Source organism: Leptodactylus fuscus, chromosome 5 (assembly GCF_031893055.1).
Source record: "Leptodactylus fuscus isolate aLepFus1 chromosome 5, aLepFus1.hap2, whole genome shotgun sequence".
Taxonomy (NCBI): domain Eukaryota; kingdom Metazoa; phylum Chordata; class Amphibia; order Anura; family Leptodactylidae; genus Leptodactylus; species Leptodactylus fuscus.
The window spans coordinates 215696304-215717738 of record NC_134269.1 but is presented as its reverse complement, the minus strand read 5'-3'; the positions used below and the strand labels follow the sequence as shown (position 1 = coordinate 215717738).

The window sequence follows — 21435 nt, the reverse complement described above, 5'->3', positions numbered from 1 at the left end:
TCTTCAGGCCTGTGAATAAAAGAGGACCAGACCGAGAACAATGGCGAGTGGCAGCGGCAGCACTTCTGTGTAGGTAAATTGAACGATCGGGATCGGAATTCCATTCCCGATCTTTTTTAGGTGGTGAAATTTTCTAGATCGCCGATCAGGATCCGATCTTTTCTGATCCAAATCGCTCAACTTTTTGTAGAAATCTCATCCAATACATTGCAGGGGCAGTGCATCAATGCACATTGTACTCCCTTAACTCTTACTACTGTCTATTGCTATATTGTGTGGGGCCTCGTAGCTGAAGGAGTCCCAGCACCTACAGTCAGGGGCAACATAGTGGCTCAGTGGTTAGCACTGCAACCTTGCAGTACTGGAGTCCTGGGTTTGAATCCTGCCAAGGGCAACGTCTGCATGGAGTTTGCATGTATTTCCTCCCATACTCCAAGGACATACTGATAGGGAAACATGCACAATTTACATTTAAAAAAAAAACAAACAAAATTACAGCATAATCTTAATTCAAATAACATTAACATTTGCATCATGTTTTCACTGCATGGATTTCAATATGATTTGGAGAATTTCCACGCTGAACAGGGCAGGAGCAACACTTTAAATCGATTTCGGGGGACATTTTTGGCATCTTGAAATTAATTTGCACAACTCACGTTAAAAGGAATTGACATGTAAATCCTTGATGCCCTAATCCCACTCATAACAGCTTGGAAACCAAAGCAGGTTGTATATATATATATATATATATATATATATATATATATATATATATGACACAATCAAAATTCAGAGATATCTTCCAGAAAGATGTCCATCCTGATGTAATGTCCATTGGTCACACCATTAAGCTGTGACTAGTAATCGGTCTAGCTTTGTACCTGTATCTCATGATGCCTCGGTACCATATTGCCCATCATTAGTCACATGACATTCAGCATTTCTACAGCTATTAGTCACTGCGATCGCAGGACTAGATCAAATAATCATTAGACGTGGCATTTCAATGGACATCGGATTCCATCCCATACAAAACGACTGTAAAATTAAAATGGGTCATTTTTTCGTAAATTCCAAGAGCGAGACTATCAATGAAACAAACACACGCTGCATTTTTTTCCCATCTTTTGTCTAAACAAAGAGCCTCCTAATCGAGAGGAGCAGAACCAGGTCAGCTGCCAAATATATTTATGTTATTCTGTAGGTCCCCGTCAGCCTCTGGGTATCGCAGAAACAGAGGAACAGCAGCAAGTAATGGAACGGATGGATCCAAAACCTTAAGGAAATGATCGGAAATCATATTCATGCAAATAGACCTTCCGAAAGAAAATCTTCACTCTCTGCTTTTCACATTAATTAGATGCATGAAGATCCTTGTTAGCAGAACATCCAGGATGATTTATAGTGTGAATGCAGAGAGGCGGGAATCGCACATAACACATTTATTACCGCAGCCAGAAAATCTCTACTTGTTGGGGGTGACAATAACACAAACCGTACACTTACAGACCCGGCTAAGCTTCTTAGGGTAATTGGGCTTTAGTAGTAAATATAACAAGGCGACTCTACAGGATGTGATCAGTCATCTATATTAGATCAAAATCTAGCAAATGGCGTAAAATAATAATCCGCCTCAAAATCAAATGCAGTCATGTGCACTTAACCATTTACATTGCTGTATATTGACATCTAAAAATTGTATTTTTTTTATAACCTTAAGATGTCCCTGTCATTTCAGTTAATTTAAGTGGGAGCCACTGTGGGGCATTATACTCCGTGGGGGAAACTGGGGTATATTGTACTGTTTGAGGGCCAATAGGGATCAATATACTGCCCAGTGGGCAAATGAGAACATTATACTGAGTGAAGGCCAATGGGGATCAACGTACTGTCCAGTGAGCAAATGGGAACTGTGCGGGGGTCACTGGGGTACATTATATTGTGCAGGGCCAATGGGGATCAATATACTGTCCAGTGGGCAAATGGGAACATTATACTGAGTGAGGTCAATGGGGATCAATGTACTGTCCAGTGAGCAAATGGGAACTGCACGGGGGTCACTGGGGTACATTATATTGTGCATGGCCAATGGGGATCAATATACTGTCCAGTGGGCAAATGGGAACATTATACTGAGTGAGGTCAATGGGGATCAATGTACTGTCCAGTGAGCAAATGGGAACTGCACGGGGGTCACTGGGGTACATTATATTGTGCAGGGCCAATGGGGATCAATATACTGTCCAGTGGGCAAATGGGAACATTATACTGAGTGAGGTCAATGGGGATCAATGTACTGTCCAGTGAGCAAATGGGAACTGCACGGGGGTCACTGGGGTACATTATATTGTGCATGGCCAATGGGGATCAATAAACTGTCCAGTGGGCAAATGGGAACATTATACTGAGTGAGGTCAATGGGGATCAATGTACTGTCCAGTGAGCAAATGGGAACTGCACGGGGGTCACTGGGGTACATTATATTGTGCAGGGCCAATGGGGATCAATATACTGTCCAGTGGGCAAATGGGAACATTATACTGAGTGAGGTCAATGGGGATCAATGTACTGTCCAGTGAGCAAATGGGAACTGCACGGGGGTCACTGGGGTACATTATATTGTGCAGGGCCAATGGGGATCAATAAACTGTCCAGTGGGCAAATGGGAACATTATACTGAGTGAGGTCAATGGGGATCAATGTACTGTCCAGTGAGCAAATGGGAACTGCACGGGGGTCACTGGGGTACATTACATTGTGCAGGGCCAATGGGGATCAATATACTGTCCAGTGGGCAAATGGGAACATTATACTGAGTGAGGGCTAATGGGGTACATTATACGGTGCGGGGCCCACTAGTGAGTATTATATTATGTATGATACTACTTGGGAGCATTATACTGTGAACGACCACTATGACTACTGATGGTGCATACCAGTATACAGCCATTATTTGGTAGGGATATCCCTATTAATTATTTTTTTGTTTAGGGGTGATAACATGTGGCATCTATTTGCATGGATCCCTCATAGACGTGAGTCTAGGGTCCTGTGAAAACAGTTTATAGGAAACTTCCTATTTTTTGAGGGTATGTTAAAGCAGAAAGTAAAAAGAAAGTGGACTCATGCATAGACATATTAAAATCATTTTCTCCTACCTTTAGATGTTTTTTCTGGTCCGCTGTTCAGTAGAAATCCTGGTTTGCATCGGTATACAAATGAGTTCTCTCACAACACTGAGAGCGTCCCCAATGCTGCGAGAGAACTCTCCAGAGACGCCTCCATCTTCTTCAGGAACAGCCTCTCTTCGTATCTTCTTCCGCTGCTCGGTTCAAACTTCTAGGCCTCGAGCCTTGGGCCTCGAGCAAAGCCAACTGCGCATGCTCACCAGCCACCAGAAAATGGCCACTTACACAGTAAGTGTAAACTCCCATTTTCTTTTGGCGGGTGGGCATGCGCAGTTTGAACCCAGCATCAGAAGAAGACGCGAAGAGAGGCCGGTCCGAACGAAGATGGAGGCAGCGCTGGTGAGTTCTCTCACAGCATTGGGAATGCCTCCATTGCTGTTCGCCCCCAGTGTTGCAAGAGATCTCATTTGCATGCCGAAGAAAACTGGGATTTCTACCAAACTGTGGGGCAGAGAAGACAGGTAAAGGTAGAAGAAAAATAGCCTTTCTTAAGGCTATTCCAACGTGGTACCCAGAAAAAATACAATTTTAATGATAGAGTCCCTTTAGTTTAGATTTATGCAGACTGATATTTTTAAGACCAGTCTTTATATCTCTATCATGAATGGAGGGTTCAATACCGCTGCCACCACCACTGTTCATCTACATCAGGGGTGCTCACACTTTTTCAGCGTGTGAGCTACTTTATTAGCTGACCAAGGCAAAAGATCTACTACCCACATTGTGGGCGGGGCCTGGCGGGCATATGGGCAGGGCCGGGGCGTACCTGTGGTCGGGCCATGCCTGTGGGTGGGGCCAGGCAGATCGTGAGAGCAGGAGACAGCGGTGTTATGTGGCCACCCAGGGATCCCTGGTGTCTGCTTGTTCACAGCGCAGGCTGAGAGTCGACTCTCAGCCTGCACTGTGAACAAGCAGACACTGGGGATCCCTGCATCCCGCGATCGACCCATATGTCCTTTGCGATAGACCAGTAGATCGCGATCGACGTATTGGGCACCCCTGATCTACATGAACTAGATGGTGTCTATTTCCATTATTATTTACATCAGTTTCCTGGCATGTATGATAATAAATCTGGAGGGGTCCGTCCTCTGCATGTCCTTGCCATGCCCTCTTTTTGGGAAAGTGGCAAGCGTGTTGCAGAAAGCAAAAAGTTCCATATTTTTGTGCAAAAAACAGGAACCTGGCGAACAAAGCATAAAATATCTGCCCCAATGTCTATACAAGTACTAAACTTAAAGTCTGCTCCAATTTTTGACATGTCAATCTATTATATAATATCATCTCATCTGGAAGATGTAAGACCCAGGATGTCCTGCACAGAAGTCTTACAGTAATGAGACATTAGAGGTAATTACATCCTATGCATTGATTTTCAGTCTCATTCTATAATACTTCATTATTGTAATGAATAGCTGGTGCGATAGATCTGTGATGTATCAGGTTCTATACGTACTATAATAGCCAGTTATAGTCACTCTCAATGGAATTCATTTATTCTTATTAGCTCTAGATACAAATTAGCCATCAAACAATATTACTGTTAATAATACGGTGGAGGTTTTTTCTCCATTGACTTTGTAATTTCCTTCGTTTATGGTAATATACTTCTCTGTTTTTATGAATAAATATTGTCTTCATCTATTATTGGAATGTTCTGCAGAATAAGTAGCATTTTATAATATTTCAAAGAACATCTGCAATGTAGCAAAGATAATACCAAAAGATAAGGCGGACATTTGTCAAAAGAAATTAGCAGAGAGTATTTCATATCGTTTGTATTTCAACTTTGTTTCCAATTGCAATAAATATGAAAAATAATAAAATATAATTGCTAATATTCGGATTCCCAACTTACCATTAATAAAGGGATCTTAAACTTGCACTTTAAAGTGTAGGGCTACCATCAATAGTAGTTGGAAGCCAAAACTAAGGAGTATGGACATTACCTTACCTGGACTCCATACTCCTTATCTTATGGCTTCCAACTTACTCCTTGACCGATACACTGAAGAAGGTCTGTAATTGACCAAAATGTCTGTACCATTGTCGGATGTAATAAATATTTACACTGGAAACGTAAACTTTGAGTGCCAGAAATTCTTGAGTGATGGTACATTACTTACAAGAGCTACATCTATTCAGACTAGGTCCATGGGAACTGTTCTCAAGATTAGTAGTAAGGGTTCCAGTGGTGGGATTCTTGGTGGTCAGGAATTGTAGAAAAGTGGTGCAAGAGGGTGGAAAGGAAATACTGGAGACCAATGCAGCAACCCACACGTATGAATGTTGCAGGAAAAATGCTGAGATGAACTTCCAAATATATTTCACAAATGCAACACTTAAAGGGAGTCTGTCACCAGAACCAGGATATCACCCCAGCCCTGCAGATAGATAGGTTACTGTCACCAGAACCAGGATATCACCCCAGCCCTGCAGATAGATAGGTTACTGTCACCAGAACCAGGATATCACCCCAGCCCTGCAGATAGATAGGTTACTGTCACCAGAACCAGCATATCACCCCAGCCCTGCAGATAGATAGGTTACTGTCACCAGAACCAGCATATCACCCCAGCCCTGCAGATAGATAGGTTACTGTCACCAGAACCAGCATATCACCCCAGCCCTGCAGATAGATAGGTTACTGTCACCAGTACCAGTATATCACCCCAGCCCTGCAGATAGATAGGTTACTGTCACCAGAACCAGCATATCACCCCAGCCCTGCAGATAGATAGGTTACTGTCACCAGAACCAGCATATCACCCCAGCCCTGCAGATAGATAGGTTAGTGTCACCAGAACCAGCATATCACCCCAGACCTGCAGATAGATAGGTTACTGTCACCAGTACCAGCATATCACCCCAGCCCTGCAGATAGATAGGTCACTGTCACCAGAACCAGCATATCACCCCAGCCCTGCAGATAGATAGGTTACTGTCATCAGAACCAGCATATCACCCCAGCCCTGCAGATAGATGAGTTACTGTCACCAGAACCAGCATATCACCCCAGCCCTGCAGATAGATAGGTTAGTGTCACCAGACCCAGCATATCACCCCAGCCCTGCAGATAGATAGGTTACTGTCTCCAGAACCAGCATATCACCCCAGCCCTGCAGATAGATAGGTTAGTGTCACCAGAACCAGCATATTACCCCAGCCCTGCAGATAGATAGGTTAGTGTCACCAGAACCAGCATATCACCCCAGACCTGCAGATAGATAGGTTAGTGTCACCAGACCCAGCATATCACCCCAGCCCTGCAGATAGATAGTTTAGTGTCACCAGACCCAGCGTATCACTCCAGCCCAGCAGATAGATAGGTTACTGTCACTAGAACCAGGATATCACCCCAGCCCTGCAGATAGATAGGTTACTGTCACCAGAACCAGCATATCACTCCAGCCCTGCAGATAGATAGGTTACTGTCACCAGAACCAGCATATCACCACAGCCCTGCAGATAGATAGGTTACTGTCACCAGAACCAGCATATCACCCAAGTCCTGCAGATAGATGGGTTACTGTCACCAGAACCAGCATATCACCCCAGCCCCGCAGATAGATAGGTTACTGTCATCAGACCCAGCATATTACCCCAGCCCCGCAGATAGATAGGTTACTGTCACCAGAACCAGTATATCACCCCAGACCTGCAGATAGATAGGTTACTGTCATCAGACCCAGCATATCACCCCAGCCCTGCAGATAGATAGGTTACTGTCACCAGAACCAGCATATCACCCAAGTCCTGCAGATAGATGGGTTACTGTCACCAGAACCAGCATATCACCCCAGCCCCGCAGATAGATAGGTTACTGTCATCAGACCCAGCATATTACCCCAGCCCCGCAGATAGATAGGTTACTGTCACCAGAACCAGCATATCACCCCAGCCCTGCAGATAGATAGGTTACTGTCACCAGAACCAGCATATCACCCCACTCCTGCAGATAGATAGGTTACTGTCACCAGAACCAGCCTATCACCCCAGCCCTGCAGATAGATAGGTTACTGTCATCAGAACCAGCATATCACCCCAGCCCCGCAGATAGATAGGTTACTGTCACCAGAACCAGCATATCACCCCAGCCCCGCAGATAGATAGGTTACTGTCACCAGAACCAGCATATCACCCCAGCCCTGCAGATAGATAGGTTACTGTCACCAGACCCAGCATATCACCCCAGCCCTGCAAATAGATAGGTTAAGGTCACCTGATTCAACATTTTTCCCTTGTGAATCGGGACCTCCATTGCAGAGATATGCAGAGACTACAGAGATTTTTTTTCTATATGCAAATTAGCTTTTCAGAGAAATAAGTTAATTGCCATTACTCCAAAAACGTAAATGCCATTGCCCTTCTTACTCCAAAGAGCTAATTTTCATGTAAAAAAAAAAGAGGATGTCCAAGCTAAAAATTCTATTATTATCTTTGTGGTTTCTTCTGACCCTGGAGTATAATACATAGAGGCGCAATGAAGGTAAAAATAATCAACAGTCATACTCACCTTCCCTCACCCCCCTGAGCTCCCTTGCCATGTCTGATGATCCATTGAGGACATCTTTGCTCCTTATCCATCCTCTTTCTGCTTCCTGGGTGATCTCAGCTGGGTCAAAACATCAACGCACCTCACATGTCATCTGAGACCAAATCACAGACCTCAGTGGTCCCCTGGAGGCCGGATGAGGTTGGAAGAAGACCAAAGGTACTAGTAGAGGAGCACTGGACACCGTGAAGGAGTGCAAGAGAGGTGCAGGAACTGTCTTTTTTACACACCAACCCTTGACTTACATTTATTATACTTAAAAAGCTGCAAAAAGTTTGCTCAGTCATACTCCATTTCCATTTTGGCTTTAAAAATCCACCACAAAATCCTGCAGTGTGAATTGTAGCATAGAAAATTTTGATACATTTGTTGCAAGAAATTTAGAGGAATAAAAAGTTGCTACAAAAAATCCCATCATGATAAATTGACTTCGGTGTGTTCTATGGTGGGTTCACTCACGTCACAGGGCCATTATTCTCTATCATATGAATATAGCTTTATACTTTTACCCAGAAATAAAGACTAGAGATGAGCGAATACCATTTGAAACTCTACTTTCGAATACCTCGCTCCCATAGGAATGAATGTGAACTGCAAGGGGTTAAGCGCTGGCCGCTCCCATTCATTCCCATGGTGCAAGGTAAGTTTTGAATACTATTCGCTCATCTCTAATGAAGACACATTTATAGAGAGGGGGTTCTGTATGTCACCAGGTAAAATAACTGCACGAGAGTCCTGAGAATGTTTTGCCTCGATAGGCACAAAACATTGTAAATATATCTATTTTTTTTTCCGTATCGTAGCAATATTTCCAGGCAGCAGATGAAGCCATGCAGTAAAGTAGATAATCATCTTATTATCCCGTTTTTTTGTGGCTGTAATTTCTCTAATGGAGAATATGCCCTATGAGGATTATACTAAATATAATACCGTCCTGAACTTGTGAACTCTGCAGGCAGTGTTCAGAGCGCTAGAGCTGCTTAACAATTCAGGTTTGCTTCCAGATCATTGCTTATCCACTGTGTCTGCGCTTCTAGATTTAACTCTTGAAACGTTTGCATTTCCAAAAGCCTTTGCTCTGCGTGCGCCGAGTCCACGGTGATCAGGTTAGGGGCAAGGTCACATTCTCTATTGCCGATATGATGCTGTTAAATGAGGCGACATAACAGTCACCCAGAGGACAGATCCATCGGACTTGTCAACATTGCCTTTGTGGGTTTGATGTTGATCTGGAATGTTGATGTCCTTTAGGAACACACACTTAGCCATTTGCTGGGTTTTTCGATGGTTTGAGCCTCCGATAGAAGCCTTTTAACTGAATCTGTTGTGTTCATTGAGAAAAGCAGTGACCGGAATTGCATGCATTGGTGAATGAATAGAGGGTGGGGCGGCCGGGCTCTGCACGCCATTCTCCCCGTACTATACTGCAGAGGAAGCCGCATGATAATCTATACACTGTCAGACAAGCGTCTCATCCGAAAACACTACAGTAATACATTTTTCATATTATGGCTCGGAAAGTAAAGCTTTAATCCATCCTAGATTGTCTTTTCCTACCATTAGAGCATAATCTGTACGAGGAAGAGGCTGTGAGCGTGGTGTGAATTCAGACAGAAAAGGGCGTGCTAAAAATAGACACCGCCACTTGTTCTTTACGTGTAGATCTAATGACTGTATACATGAAGATACGGAAGCTTCCGAATAATGACAGTGATTCTCGTTGGCTTGTAATTGTGCCAGGATATCAGGAAACGACAGCTTTCGCAGCTCTAGTTAGTGTCAGATACACAGAGTTGTTTTTTTTTTTTTTTTTAATTTAAAGGGGAAATCACATCTTTATTCAGAAACAAAACTCAGATTAAGGATATTACCATCTAGATAAATAATAAGATTTAAAGAGACCACCACCTTACATCGTTTAATAGCCGCTGCTCCACTGATCTTGCCACAGTTGGAATTTTCTCTAATCCCCACCATTCCTGAGCAAACAATGCTGTTAGTTTTGGTCCCTGATATAGTATTTAATCTCTGTACTGTCAGGAGGGTGGGGTCAGACAGGAGCAGACAAGGGGTGCAATTCTGGGCTCTGACAGTGGCTGTCTCTGATTGGAGCTTTGAATTACTCTCCGATTGACACCGCCCACCTGACATTACAGAGGTTATACAGCACATCAGGCACCAAAACTAACTGCAAGTATTTGCAAGCTTCTTATATTATACTCTTGGGTCCCTTCAGATACCAATGTACTCCATTGTCCGATTCCACTTTCAGTTTTGTGGGCCCCCAGGGGACTATTGAGGCCAGTGATTGGGCAGGTGGGGTGCATTGATGTCGTAATGCTGGCATCAAAATGTCTTCACATCGGTGCACCCCACATGACAGTTGAGAGCCAATCAAAGGCATGAACAGTCCCCTAGGGCCCCTGATGTCACCCCTGATGTCACCTAGGAGGATGGAAAAGAAATGCGATAGAAAGCGAATTCCACATTGAGTGGACTATGAGAATTGAGTGGACTAAGAGTGTTTAATATTTGAATGCACCTCCTCTTGGCCGCTACTTATTAAACTCTGAGCTGTGAAGAGACACCACCCCCACCCCCCGAATTTACTAGTGGTGTGCAGTTGGCAAAATTCCAAAATCCAAGAATTTTGGAAATTGTTTTAACCGATTATCTCATCTCTAAAATAATAACCTTACTAAAGGACATTCTACAGACCTTAGTAGAGACTTCTCTCTTGGATTCCTAAATATCTTATGGAAATGGATCTGTCCATAAGTTATACAAATTTGCAATGCTTCAGTACATCTAAAATAAAAGATAAGGCAACTTTGCAAACATGATTTGAATATTTAGTGAATACTCCATAATAATCTGCCAGAACCCCCCCCTCCCCCCCCCAGCTTGATAAGTTTACTCATGTACTGTATAAGAAGAATGATGAACTAAAAGAAACCCCTTTAAGGGATGAAAGATATTTCATGGATAATAAGGCTGTGGGACAGATTGTATTTGACAATGACAGATGGAACATTTTAATAACAAAAGGGAAAATGTGTAAGATGAAGCTGCAGTGAATGAGAGCGAGAGTCTAACAGATTGCACGGAATTCATTGTAAACAAAGTTGCCAGAGACAGACATTAGATACTTATGAGAACACTTAAAGTTCTACATCTGCGGTACTAACTTATCGATCAGGATAGTCAACTTCTGTTACTTCTTCTGGGTTCCCTCGCTGTATCTGTCTCCTCCATGGTTACATTACCAACATCTGATCAGCGATAGTGCCTGTGATCAGGCCTTAGAGGTTATGTGGCCATGTGGATATCCTTAGGCTTCCACACAAGTGTCATGATTTTAACGTAGGCGTCCAGAAGATGCTGGAAAAGATCACATAGCCCAGTCAAGGGAGGCACCTTGACTGCACCTCCTCTAGGACTTTGGTTATTATACTTTGGGATCTAAATAGAAACCAAAGTATAATAAGGATTTGTAGGTTTCTGATTCAACCAAACCGAACATTTTTGGAAAATTTGCAATGAGTCCTCTCATCTGTAGTCATCAACCATATTGATGTTCACAGCCTTACTAATCCACTTATGTGATATTGGACATTGATGGTAATTTTGATCCATATAGCTCAATGCCCTTCTGTAATACTGGACACCAACCAATGCCCTGATTGTATCTGTTGGATTACAGTATATGGAATTGGTCAAATAAAAAAAACTATGTGCATTGCCCAACTGTGTGGAATACTGTATATGGAGACACAGAAGATCAAGGTAGACTTCTGTGCATGCTGTATTATGGTGATGAAGGTTGTACAGCATATGGTAGTGTTTTGGTATGTCTACATGGTGGAAGTGGAAGAGGAAGATAAAGCAGACAACCATCTAAAAATCTTCTTCCGTTTGTGCCCTCCTTTGATCACAGATGAATGGGTCTATTGAGTGGAGGGGTGCACAGCAAGTTCTAGCGAATGGTTTATTTTCTGCTTAGATCTCTACCTCTTATTGAAAACAACGAGAGGCAGAATCGAGACAGAATTGCCATCTGCCAATTGGAACCTGCTTCAAAATCAGGGTGTAATTCCACTGTGTGAATGGGCCCCTAGGCTGGTGTTACACGACCGTACTGATTGTACGGTCTGCAAGTTGCTGATCAGCAACATAGACACCGCAGACGCCCGTGTCCTGCCACACTCGCCCATAGAATTCTATGGGCGAGTCCATGCAGTGCCGCAATTCACGACCTTTGCGGACCTGCCCTATAAATTGCGGACCTCGGTTGTGGCCTGGCACACCATGGATAAAATATCCATGGTTTAAGAGGCCGCAATGAACATAAAGTGTCCGCAAATGGTCCGCCATTGAAAACCCTCAATGGCGGACCATTTGCGGACTTACATTGCGGCCGTGTAAGACCAGCATAAGTAATAAAACCTTGGCCCTCTCTGCTAAAGCATCACCAATCTTTACCATTCACTCTTCTTGCCTGTTATTACAATTTGTGTTGAACTAATAGGCTTTGGACTTCATTCTGCGATAAAATCATTACCTTAATAACTAATACATCAGTGAAGGTCTCTCCGAAGTGCGAATCACACTTTAATATCAAACTTCTGTCTTCTTCTACTTTACTGGAGAGAGATAGACGTTACCTTTTAAATGTTATTATTCTCGGCATGACCTCAATAAGTTTTGACAGGGATTTTATTAGACCTATGAGAATCAGATGCACGGAGGCTCCCAACAATGATAAGGATCTGTAATGTTCTATGGTGGACCAGACAGGAGTTTAATTTCCTGAAAAGGCAGATAAAGCTGAGCTCATAAGCAAATCTGGTTAACTCTGTGTGTTTAGGATTAGGATTTGCAGTGTCCTCTTTCCAGTGCCTGGAATATACAGTAACTGTTTACATGCCCTCATTTACTAACGTATTACATAATGATATTAATTACTCAGCTTTGTGATTGTAATGCTAGAAACATATGTCTGTAATGGGAATAAACTGGACTATTTACCATGGGATCGGGTGTTACTGGTGAAATATTATAAATAGTATTTAGATTAATTCCATAGTCAACGACAAAGCTGGATACTTTAGTATTTATCATTTTTTATAATATACTTTTTAATATATATATTAGTATAGGGATTATTCCATGTGGATAGCTCATTCCCATATGGTCTATTGGGGTCATATGGCGTATGAAGGTCATGGAGAAAATTCCCTTTGATGTTACATTTCTATGAGAGAATGGCTAGCATTCTGAAAGACTTAAAGGGGCTGTCCAGGAATTTGTATTCATAGCGTATCTTTAGGATAGGCCTTAAATATCTGATCAAGGGGCCACACGGTGGCTCAGTGGTTAGCACTGCAGCCTTGCAGCGCTGGAGCCCTGGTGTTCAAATCCAGCCAAGGGCATAAAAAAACTATCTGCAAGGAGTTTGTATGTTCTTCCCGTGCTTGCATGGATTTCCATCCCATATTCCAAAGACATACTGACAGGGAAAAAAATGTACATTGTGAGCTCTATGTGGGGCTCACAATCTACATTAAAAATATATATATATACTAGAGGGAGGACCCGGCTTCACACGGGTATATTACATTTTATGTTTGTGTAGTGGCCCCATAAGAAATGTCCAATTTTGCACTGGTGTATTTTGTATGTGGTTTGTGTGTATATCCATAAGCGTCATGTGATTGTGTGTATCTCATTTTGGATATCAGTGAAAAACCTATGATCAGTTGTTATGGATACCTGGAGTAAAGCTGTATCTAATCCTTCCCCGTGTAGTACTGTGTTTAGACTCAAGTATCTAATCCTTGTTGGTGTGGTACTGTTTGCAGATGCACATATCTAATCCTCCGGCGTGTGGTACTGTGTGCAGATGTGTGTATCTAATCCTCCCCTGTGTGGCATTGTGTGAAGAGGCGCGTATCTAATCCTCCGGTAAGTGAAACTGTGTGCAGACGTGCATATCTAATCTTACGGCATGTGGTACTATGTGCTGATGCGCATAATTAATCTTCTGGCGTTGTGGTACCGTCTGCAGACAGGTATATCTAATCCTCTGGCGTGAGGTACTTTGTGCAGATGCGCGTATCTAATCCTCCCCAGTGTGGTACTGTGTGCTGAGACGCGTATCTAATTATCTGGCATGTGGTACTGTGTGCAGAGGCATGTATCTAATCCTCCAAAGTGTGGTACTGTGTGAAGAGGAGCGTATCTAATCCTACGGCATGTGGAACTGTGTGTAGACACGCGTATCTAATCCTACAGCATGTGGTACTGTATGCAGACGCATGTATCTAATCCTATAGCGTGTACAACTGTGTGAAGACGTGCGTATCTCATCGTCTGGCATGTGAAACTGTAAGCAGACGCGTGTATCTAATCCTACGGCATGTAGTACTGTGTGCAGACGTGCTTATCTAATCCTCTGGTGTGTTGAACTGTGTGCAGATGTGCGTATCTAATCCTCCCTTGTGTGGTATTGTGTGAAAAGGCGCGTATCTAACCCTACGGCGTGTGTAACTGTGTGTAGACGCGTGTATCTAATCCTACGGCATGTGGTACTGAGTGCTGAGACGCGTATCTAATTCTCTGGCTTGTGGTACTGTGTGCAGAGGCATATATCTAATCCTCCAAAGTGTGGTACTGTGTGCAGACACACGTATCTAATCCTCCCCTGTGTGGTATTGTGTGAAGAGGCACATATCTAATCCTGAGGCATGTGGTACTTTGTGCAGACGCGCGTATCTAATCCTCCCCGTGTTGTACTGTGTGCTTAGACACGTATCTAATTCTCTGGCTTGTGGTACTGTGTGCAGACACACGTATCTAATCCTCACCTGTGTGGTATTGTGTTAAGAGGCACGTATCTAATCCTGCGGCATGTGGAACTGTGTGTAGACGCACGTATCTAATCCTACGGCATGTGTTACTGTGTGCAGACGCGTATATCTAATCCTCTGGCGTGGGGTACTGTGTGCAGACGCATGTATCTAATCCTCCCTGTGTGGTACTGTGTGCTGAGACGCGTATCTAATTCTCTGGCTTGTGGTACTGTGTGCAGAGGCATGTATCTAATCCTCCAAAGTGTGGTACTGTATTCAGGCACACGTATCTAATCCTCCCCTGTGTGGTATTGTGTGAAGAGGCGTGTATCTAATCCTATTGCGTGTGGAACTGTGTGTAGGCGCGCGTATCTAATCCTACGGCATGTGGTACTGTGTGCAGACGCACGTATCTAATCCTATGGCGTGTGGTACTGTGTGCAGATGTGTGTATCTAATCCTCTGGCATGTGGTACTGTGTGCAGATGTGCGTATCTAATCCTCTCCTGTGTGGTACTGTGTGCAGATGGGCGTATCTAATCCTCTGGCATGTGGTACTATGTGCAGATGAGCGTATCTAATCCTCCCCCGTGTGGTACTGTGTGCTGAGACGCACATCTAATTCTCTGACTTGTGGTACTGTGTGCAGAGGCATGTATCTAATCCTCCAAAGTGTGGTACTGTGTGCAGAGGCATGTATCTAATCCTCCAAAGTGTGGTACTGTGTGTAGACACACATATCTAATCCTGCGGCATGTGGTACTGTGTGCAGATGTGCATATCTTATGCTCTGGTGTGTGGAACTGTGTGTAGACACGTGTATCTAATCCTATGGCGTGTACAACTGTCTGCAGACGCGCGTATCTAATCCTCTGGAGTGTGGAACTGTGTGTAGACGCGCGTATCTAATCCGACGACATGTGGTACTGTGGGCAGACGTGCAAATCTTATGCTCTGGTGTGTGGAACTGTGTGCAGATGCGTGTATCCAATCCTTTGGCATGTGGTACTGTGTGCAGACGCATGAATCCAATCCCCCGGGGTGTGGTACTTTGTGCAGACGCGTGTATCTAATCCTTCGGCATGTGGAACTGTGTGCAGACGCACGTATCAAATCCTTCAGTGTGTGGAACTGTGTGCAGAAGCGCGTATGTAATCCTCTGGTTTGTGGGACTGTGTGCAGACGCATGTATCCAATCCCCCGGGGTGTGGTACTTTGTGCAGACGCGTGTATCTAATCCTTCGGCATGTGGAACTGTGTGCAGACGCACGTATCAAATCCTTCAGTGTGTGGAACTGTGTGCAGAAGTGCGTATTTAATCCTCTGGTTTGTGGGACTGTGTGCAGACGCGTGTATCTAATCTTCTGGAGTGTGATACTGTTTGCTGATCTGTGTATCTAATCCTCTGATGCGTGTATCTCAGCTTGGATATCAGTGTTGTATTGTGCATGTGGAGTGACCATGTGTATTGCAGTTGGAATATGAGTGAAAGTCTTGCAGGTTTGTATTGGCTAAGGGGGGGGGGGGCACTGTGTTTGAAATGCTGTATCTCAGCAACGGTACGTCCGAGTGAGTTGGAGTCTCATCTTAAACCTTCCCGGATACCTGGAGTATCTCTGTACCAAATTTGGTGAAGATCGGTCCAGTCGTTTGGTTCGCATTAGAGCACAGACAGACAGACAGACAGACAGACAGAAATTCATTTTTATAATATAGGGAGATATATATATATATATATATATATATATATATATATATATATATATCTGATTAATGCAGGAAGGTACCTGGCCATCCCATGGATTAGCTTTTTGGAGCACAAACCGGAAGAAAATGGTGCCATGTCCTGTATAGTGTTCATGAGCCATAACTGTAGCTCAGTTCCTATTGAACTCAGGGCCACTAGAAAGGGACCAGAACTGTATGCTTATGAATTTGTGCACAGTATAATATGGACCCCTTAAACAGCTGATCCATGCAGTGTACAGTATGGGTGTGAGAAGTGACCCCTGAACAGCTGATCCATGCAGCTCCCATCTATCAACCCTCCCCTTTCAAGATTAGTGTTGAGTGAATTGCTTTTCAATGAACCGGATTTGACACAAATATTCCAAATTGTTCCATTATTAACCAAAGCCAACAATTTAGGATTTGTCTCGGATGAACTTAAATGGCCCTTACGACATGATTTGTGGTATAAATTATTATACTTTGGGCTTTCTTCAGACCTCAGAGCATGGGTGTGTAGGCTTAAGGGAAGTGTTAAAAATAAAAAAAAACATTTATACTCACATTCCTTCACCTCTTTGGCTCCTCCTCATGGTGTCTGGCTATCTATGTCTTTCTCCTGCATAAGCCTGACGTCACAAAAGAGCGCCAGAAGAGGCGGAAGACATAGATCGCCGAACACCACAAGGGGGCTTGAATAAGGTGAGGAAAGGATCAGTATGAATGTTTGTTTTTATTTTTAAACCGCCCTTCAGCCTGCACTTGTTATATTCTGAAGAGACCACAAGGTAAAATAATTTCATGTCCAGTTTGGACAACCGGAGATTTACTTTGTCCGAAAAAGATCTTCAGAGGTTCGCCCATCCTTATTCAGAAGATTCATTTTGCAAATATTCTCAAAGTTTATCTACCCAGAGGAGGTGTGGACACATAATAAACTGTTATACCTACCTTCCCTCACAGCATCTGATGCTCCCTCGGGGTTTTCTTTCTATGTATTATGGCCCCCGGGGAGATGTAATGGGTCTCAGGGGACCTGACTGTTGAGGTTCAATCACTGGTCTCAACAGTCAGGATCCAGGGGCCCTTGATGTCTACAAGGAGGCCAGAAGAAGTTGGAAGATGACCAAAGAGAACTGTAATGGAGTGTAGGAGAGGTGAGGGAAGGTGAGTATCAGTGATTATTATTTTTTACACCTCCCCTTGGTCTACGATTATTATATTCTGGAGTCTGCAGAGAGCCCAAAGTATAATATTGATTCAATGTTGGTCAAAAATTTGGGTCAAATCTGTTGATTCACTCATCTCTATTCCAAGTAATAACTCAGTGAGAAGCAAGACAAATAAGTTACAATAAAATAAATTCATTACAAGATAGATTACTTTTTACTTGCATAATTATATTTGATATTTACATATTTTTCATAATGTTTTGCAGAACCAGAAGGAGGAGAAGTGTCTCCCCCCGTAGGAGCTGGTGTGAATTGCAACAGCTGGACCTTCAAATATGGACCTGGCAATCCAAAACAACCAGTACCACAAATACCACCAGATTTTCCGGAGAATTTTATTATCCCAGGATCCCCAGCCATCATTTCGATCCGCCAGGATCAACCATCAGCCCAAGGTCATAAAAGTAACTTCATAACCTTCGGGAAAAAAGAAGAAACCAAGAAGAAAAAGAAGAAGAAGAAGGGAAACAAGAACCAAGACAAAGGAAATAATCCGACTGACAACAACGATCAATGAAAGGAGATTGAAGCCAATTATTATCCCATTTTTGTAAGAAATAATGTAGCAACAAAGTAAAATTCTTCCTATTGTTATTGCACCTTCCTATGAACAAAAAGACTGCAACATTCAAGCCTGAAAAATCTATACATATATGTCTATATTATTTACCAGATTATGTCTTAAAGCTTTATTATGTCAGATGTTTAACCATACGACACTCTCACATCCAAAGAACACAGTGGCAGTTTGTGCATATATTATAGTAGGTGACTGTTACGGCCAATGTCTCTGTAAATAGTTATCGTGTATTATACGGAAGATACATTATATCCACTTAGCCATGAAAGAAGATCTTAGAATTGGATTTCTACCAAAATTGGTAGAAATAAAGTAAAACAAAGAATAATCACTAAGCAACTCGGCCAGTTTCTGCTAAATTGTTGCAAATTTATTAAATGAATGCCGAAATTAGAATTATTGTATCTCTGACCTTTAGTAGATTAATGAATAGGATCATTTACATTATACTTAAAACCTTTAAAAATTGTAAAATTGAACAAATTCCTCAGGAATCGAGATAGTAAGGCTACTAACCATATTTGTGTGCCCATATGCCATCTGTACATAGGAATTGTCTAAAAATACAAAAAAAAGTATCTTAAAAATCTGAGAAAAATAAAAAAAATAAAAAAATAACAAAAACTTTAAAAAAAAGTGTAACTATTCCAACATAACAATGCTTTACTATTTAGTCACATTTTTAATAGCTTATGTAAGGATATGCTAAAAATCCTGCACTAAATGATGTGTTGCATTGTTTTCTACAAGAGTGTAACGGGACAGGATGCGATTTTTGTGTCACTTATGTAATGCTCTGTTCACACCTTATTTTTTGCTCATGTTCAATGCAAATAACAGAACTGTATATCCCCATATATCTGTATAAGTGTACTGTATATCCCCAATGTCCAGTCCTTATGTATGTAACGATATGTCATATGTCGACTCCTTTTGCAAAATTATCAATTTGTCTTTTAATTCTCTTCAGACCCCAAAGTATAATAACTTTAGGTCCATGGGAGGGGGTGAAAAATAATAAAGAGTCATAATCCAATTCCCTCACCTCTCCTAAGCTCCCCTATAGCATCCAATGTTCTTTCCCAGGCATCTTTTGGCCACTTCTTGGGTGACATCAGGGGCCCGGAGTTCTGTGATTGGCCACTGTGGTCACATGAAGCATGTCAACGTCATGACGCTTTTGAAAACCTATTTTATCACTAAGGTGCAATCACAAGTCTTAGTGGTGACCCAGGGAGGCAATTATAACTAGTATACATCACTAGACGTATCAAAGAAGGTGCGGGAACTGGTTCAATCATCTCTAATCCCATCTATATCATATAGGACATATATACCACATATGGAAAATTTAGAGTCCACTTAGTACGCTATAGTTAGTCCATACAGATCTGTAGACCCGCGATCTATACCCTGAACGTAGAAAAAAAGCAAAGTGTGAGCAAAGCATTATTGGGAACGTTGTATTGATGGTGCATGCCAATGTCGATGTCTATTGACTTTCACGGGATGAGAATACACACAATATTGAGCGTTGTCGCACAACCATTGTGCAAATCAGTGAATTCCTAGACTGTAGCAGGAGTAATCCCAGCATTAGCCATAAAAATGAAATGAAATTTAAGAATATATTGTAATATACATTAAGTAGATAAAGCTAGGCTTTGCATTAATATGTGAAAAAGAATCAAGGTAACAGAGAGAACCTTAAGAAGAGAGTTAACCCTACCATGTTCACATACTATACAGATTATTTTAGGTTTGAGTTGTTTTAATTTAATTATTTTTTATTTTTAGTATTTTATTTTTGTACATTATTGAGTTTATACATGTGAAACCTTAGATTTCTATGTAATATACAGTATTTGGGGGTGAGTAGGTTTTCCTGCTGTACAGTATAATTTGCTCACATTTCACTTGTAAGACATCGGGAGACTGTATCAGAAAGATGGGACTATTTTCTGGAAGAGGTCTTCTATGGTGTCAGTGCCATCACTACTGAACTATTCTGATAGGAAAACCAACCCAGTGAAGCTGCAGATCAAAAAGTTCCCAGCCATGTATTATAGGCGTAGGCTCAATTGTTGGGGGTCATTTTCTGAATTATGTAAAGTTGAGCTCTAAATTCACATCTATGTTGTGACAGAGGAATTGAAGATGTGATTGATCCATTACATGACACCAACGGTGACCAATGGGTCCTTCGGGCTTTATGACAGTGTCTTTCACTTGTGCAAATATCAAATGTGATGGAATCTGTGATCGAATCTGTGACCGAGACAAAATGACACATCATGTTAACAATAGCATTCTATAGAAAGCACAGTTAGATTCTCTATATACAGTACAAGAAACATATTCACTTTAACATGTAGTCTATCACCAGTACCCAGCATATCAACCCAGGCTTGTAGATAGGTTGGGGGTCACCTGAGTCAAAACGTGTTTACCCCATGTGGATCACTGCCCCTGCACCTGAGATATAGTCTTTTCTATAAACATGCAAATGAGCTCTTTGGAGCCACAAGGGTGTTGGCATTGCTCCAAAGAGGAAATCCAAAATGCCTTCATTGTTCCATATACTTATCTGCATATTGGCAAAAAAGGGCAATATCTTGGGAAGGGAACCACCAATTCCCAAGGAGAAAAAAAATGATTCCCAAATCTGTCTACCAATTTCTAGACCAAAAATACAACTAGTGAATAATAAAAACACATTTTGTACCATTTACATTAACCGTATATGAAATGGGTTGTCCCTTAAAAGATATGTATGACCTACCCACGGGATCAGATCACTGGATGCCCATGGCTGGGACCTTCTGGATCAGAGCAAGCCTCACTCCGACACTCTATTCAATGGACTGTATATGGGGTCCCTGGAAACCGGCACTTTAGTGGGTTGGTCCCGACATTGAATGGACCAACGGGGCAGGCATTATTACTGAACCATTCACATTCCTCTTCACCGGATAGCTGCTTGAGACTTTCAGGAGGCTTAGGACCTCTGTTCTAGTGATCTTGGTGGTTCCACCAGACAGCCCTCAGAAGTTAGACATCTATCTTGTGAATATTTTTCTATATATGTCCATTATGGGAGAACCCCTTTAAACATCTCTCTCTTACCTTTGATCACTTAAAGTAAAAAAAAAAAAAAAAAAAAAATTAAGGATGTAATGTGTCATTAGCACGTAGATATTGATATTTATTATTATGCGATGTAAAGCCGGTGCCGTACTTAATAAAAAAATCTAATAAACTATTAAAAAATTGTGAGAGAGACATGCACAGAAAAAAA

The 21435-nt window shown here is 42.2% G+C and overlaps 1 protein-coding gene across 9 annotated transcripts in view; it reads left to right on the top strand.

Moving 5' to 3' along the window:
- The window catches only part of LOC142204139 (protocadherin alpha-C2-like), a 198166-nt gene extending 179793 nt beyond the window's left edge, over positions 1-18373 (top strand). For all 9 annotated transcript variants that reach the window (XM_075275414.1, XM_075275408.1, XM_075275409.1 and 6 more), the window contains one exon: positions 17764-18373. In XM_075275414.1, the coding sequence (XP_075131515.1) occupies positions 17764-17959 (196 nt within the window). In that variant the 3' untranslated portion in view covers positions 17960-18373. The remainder of the gene's footprint in view (positions 1-17763) is intronic.
- Positions 18374-21435: the final 3062 nt, after the last annotated feature.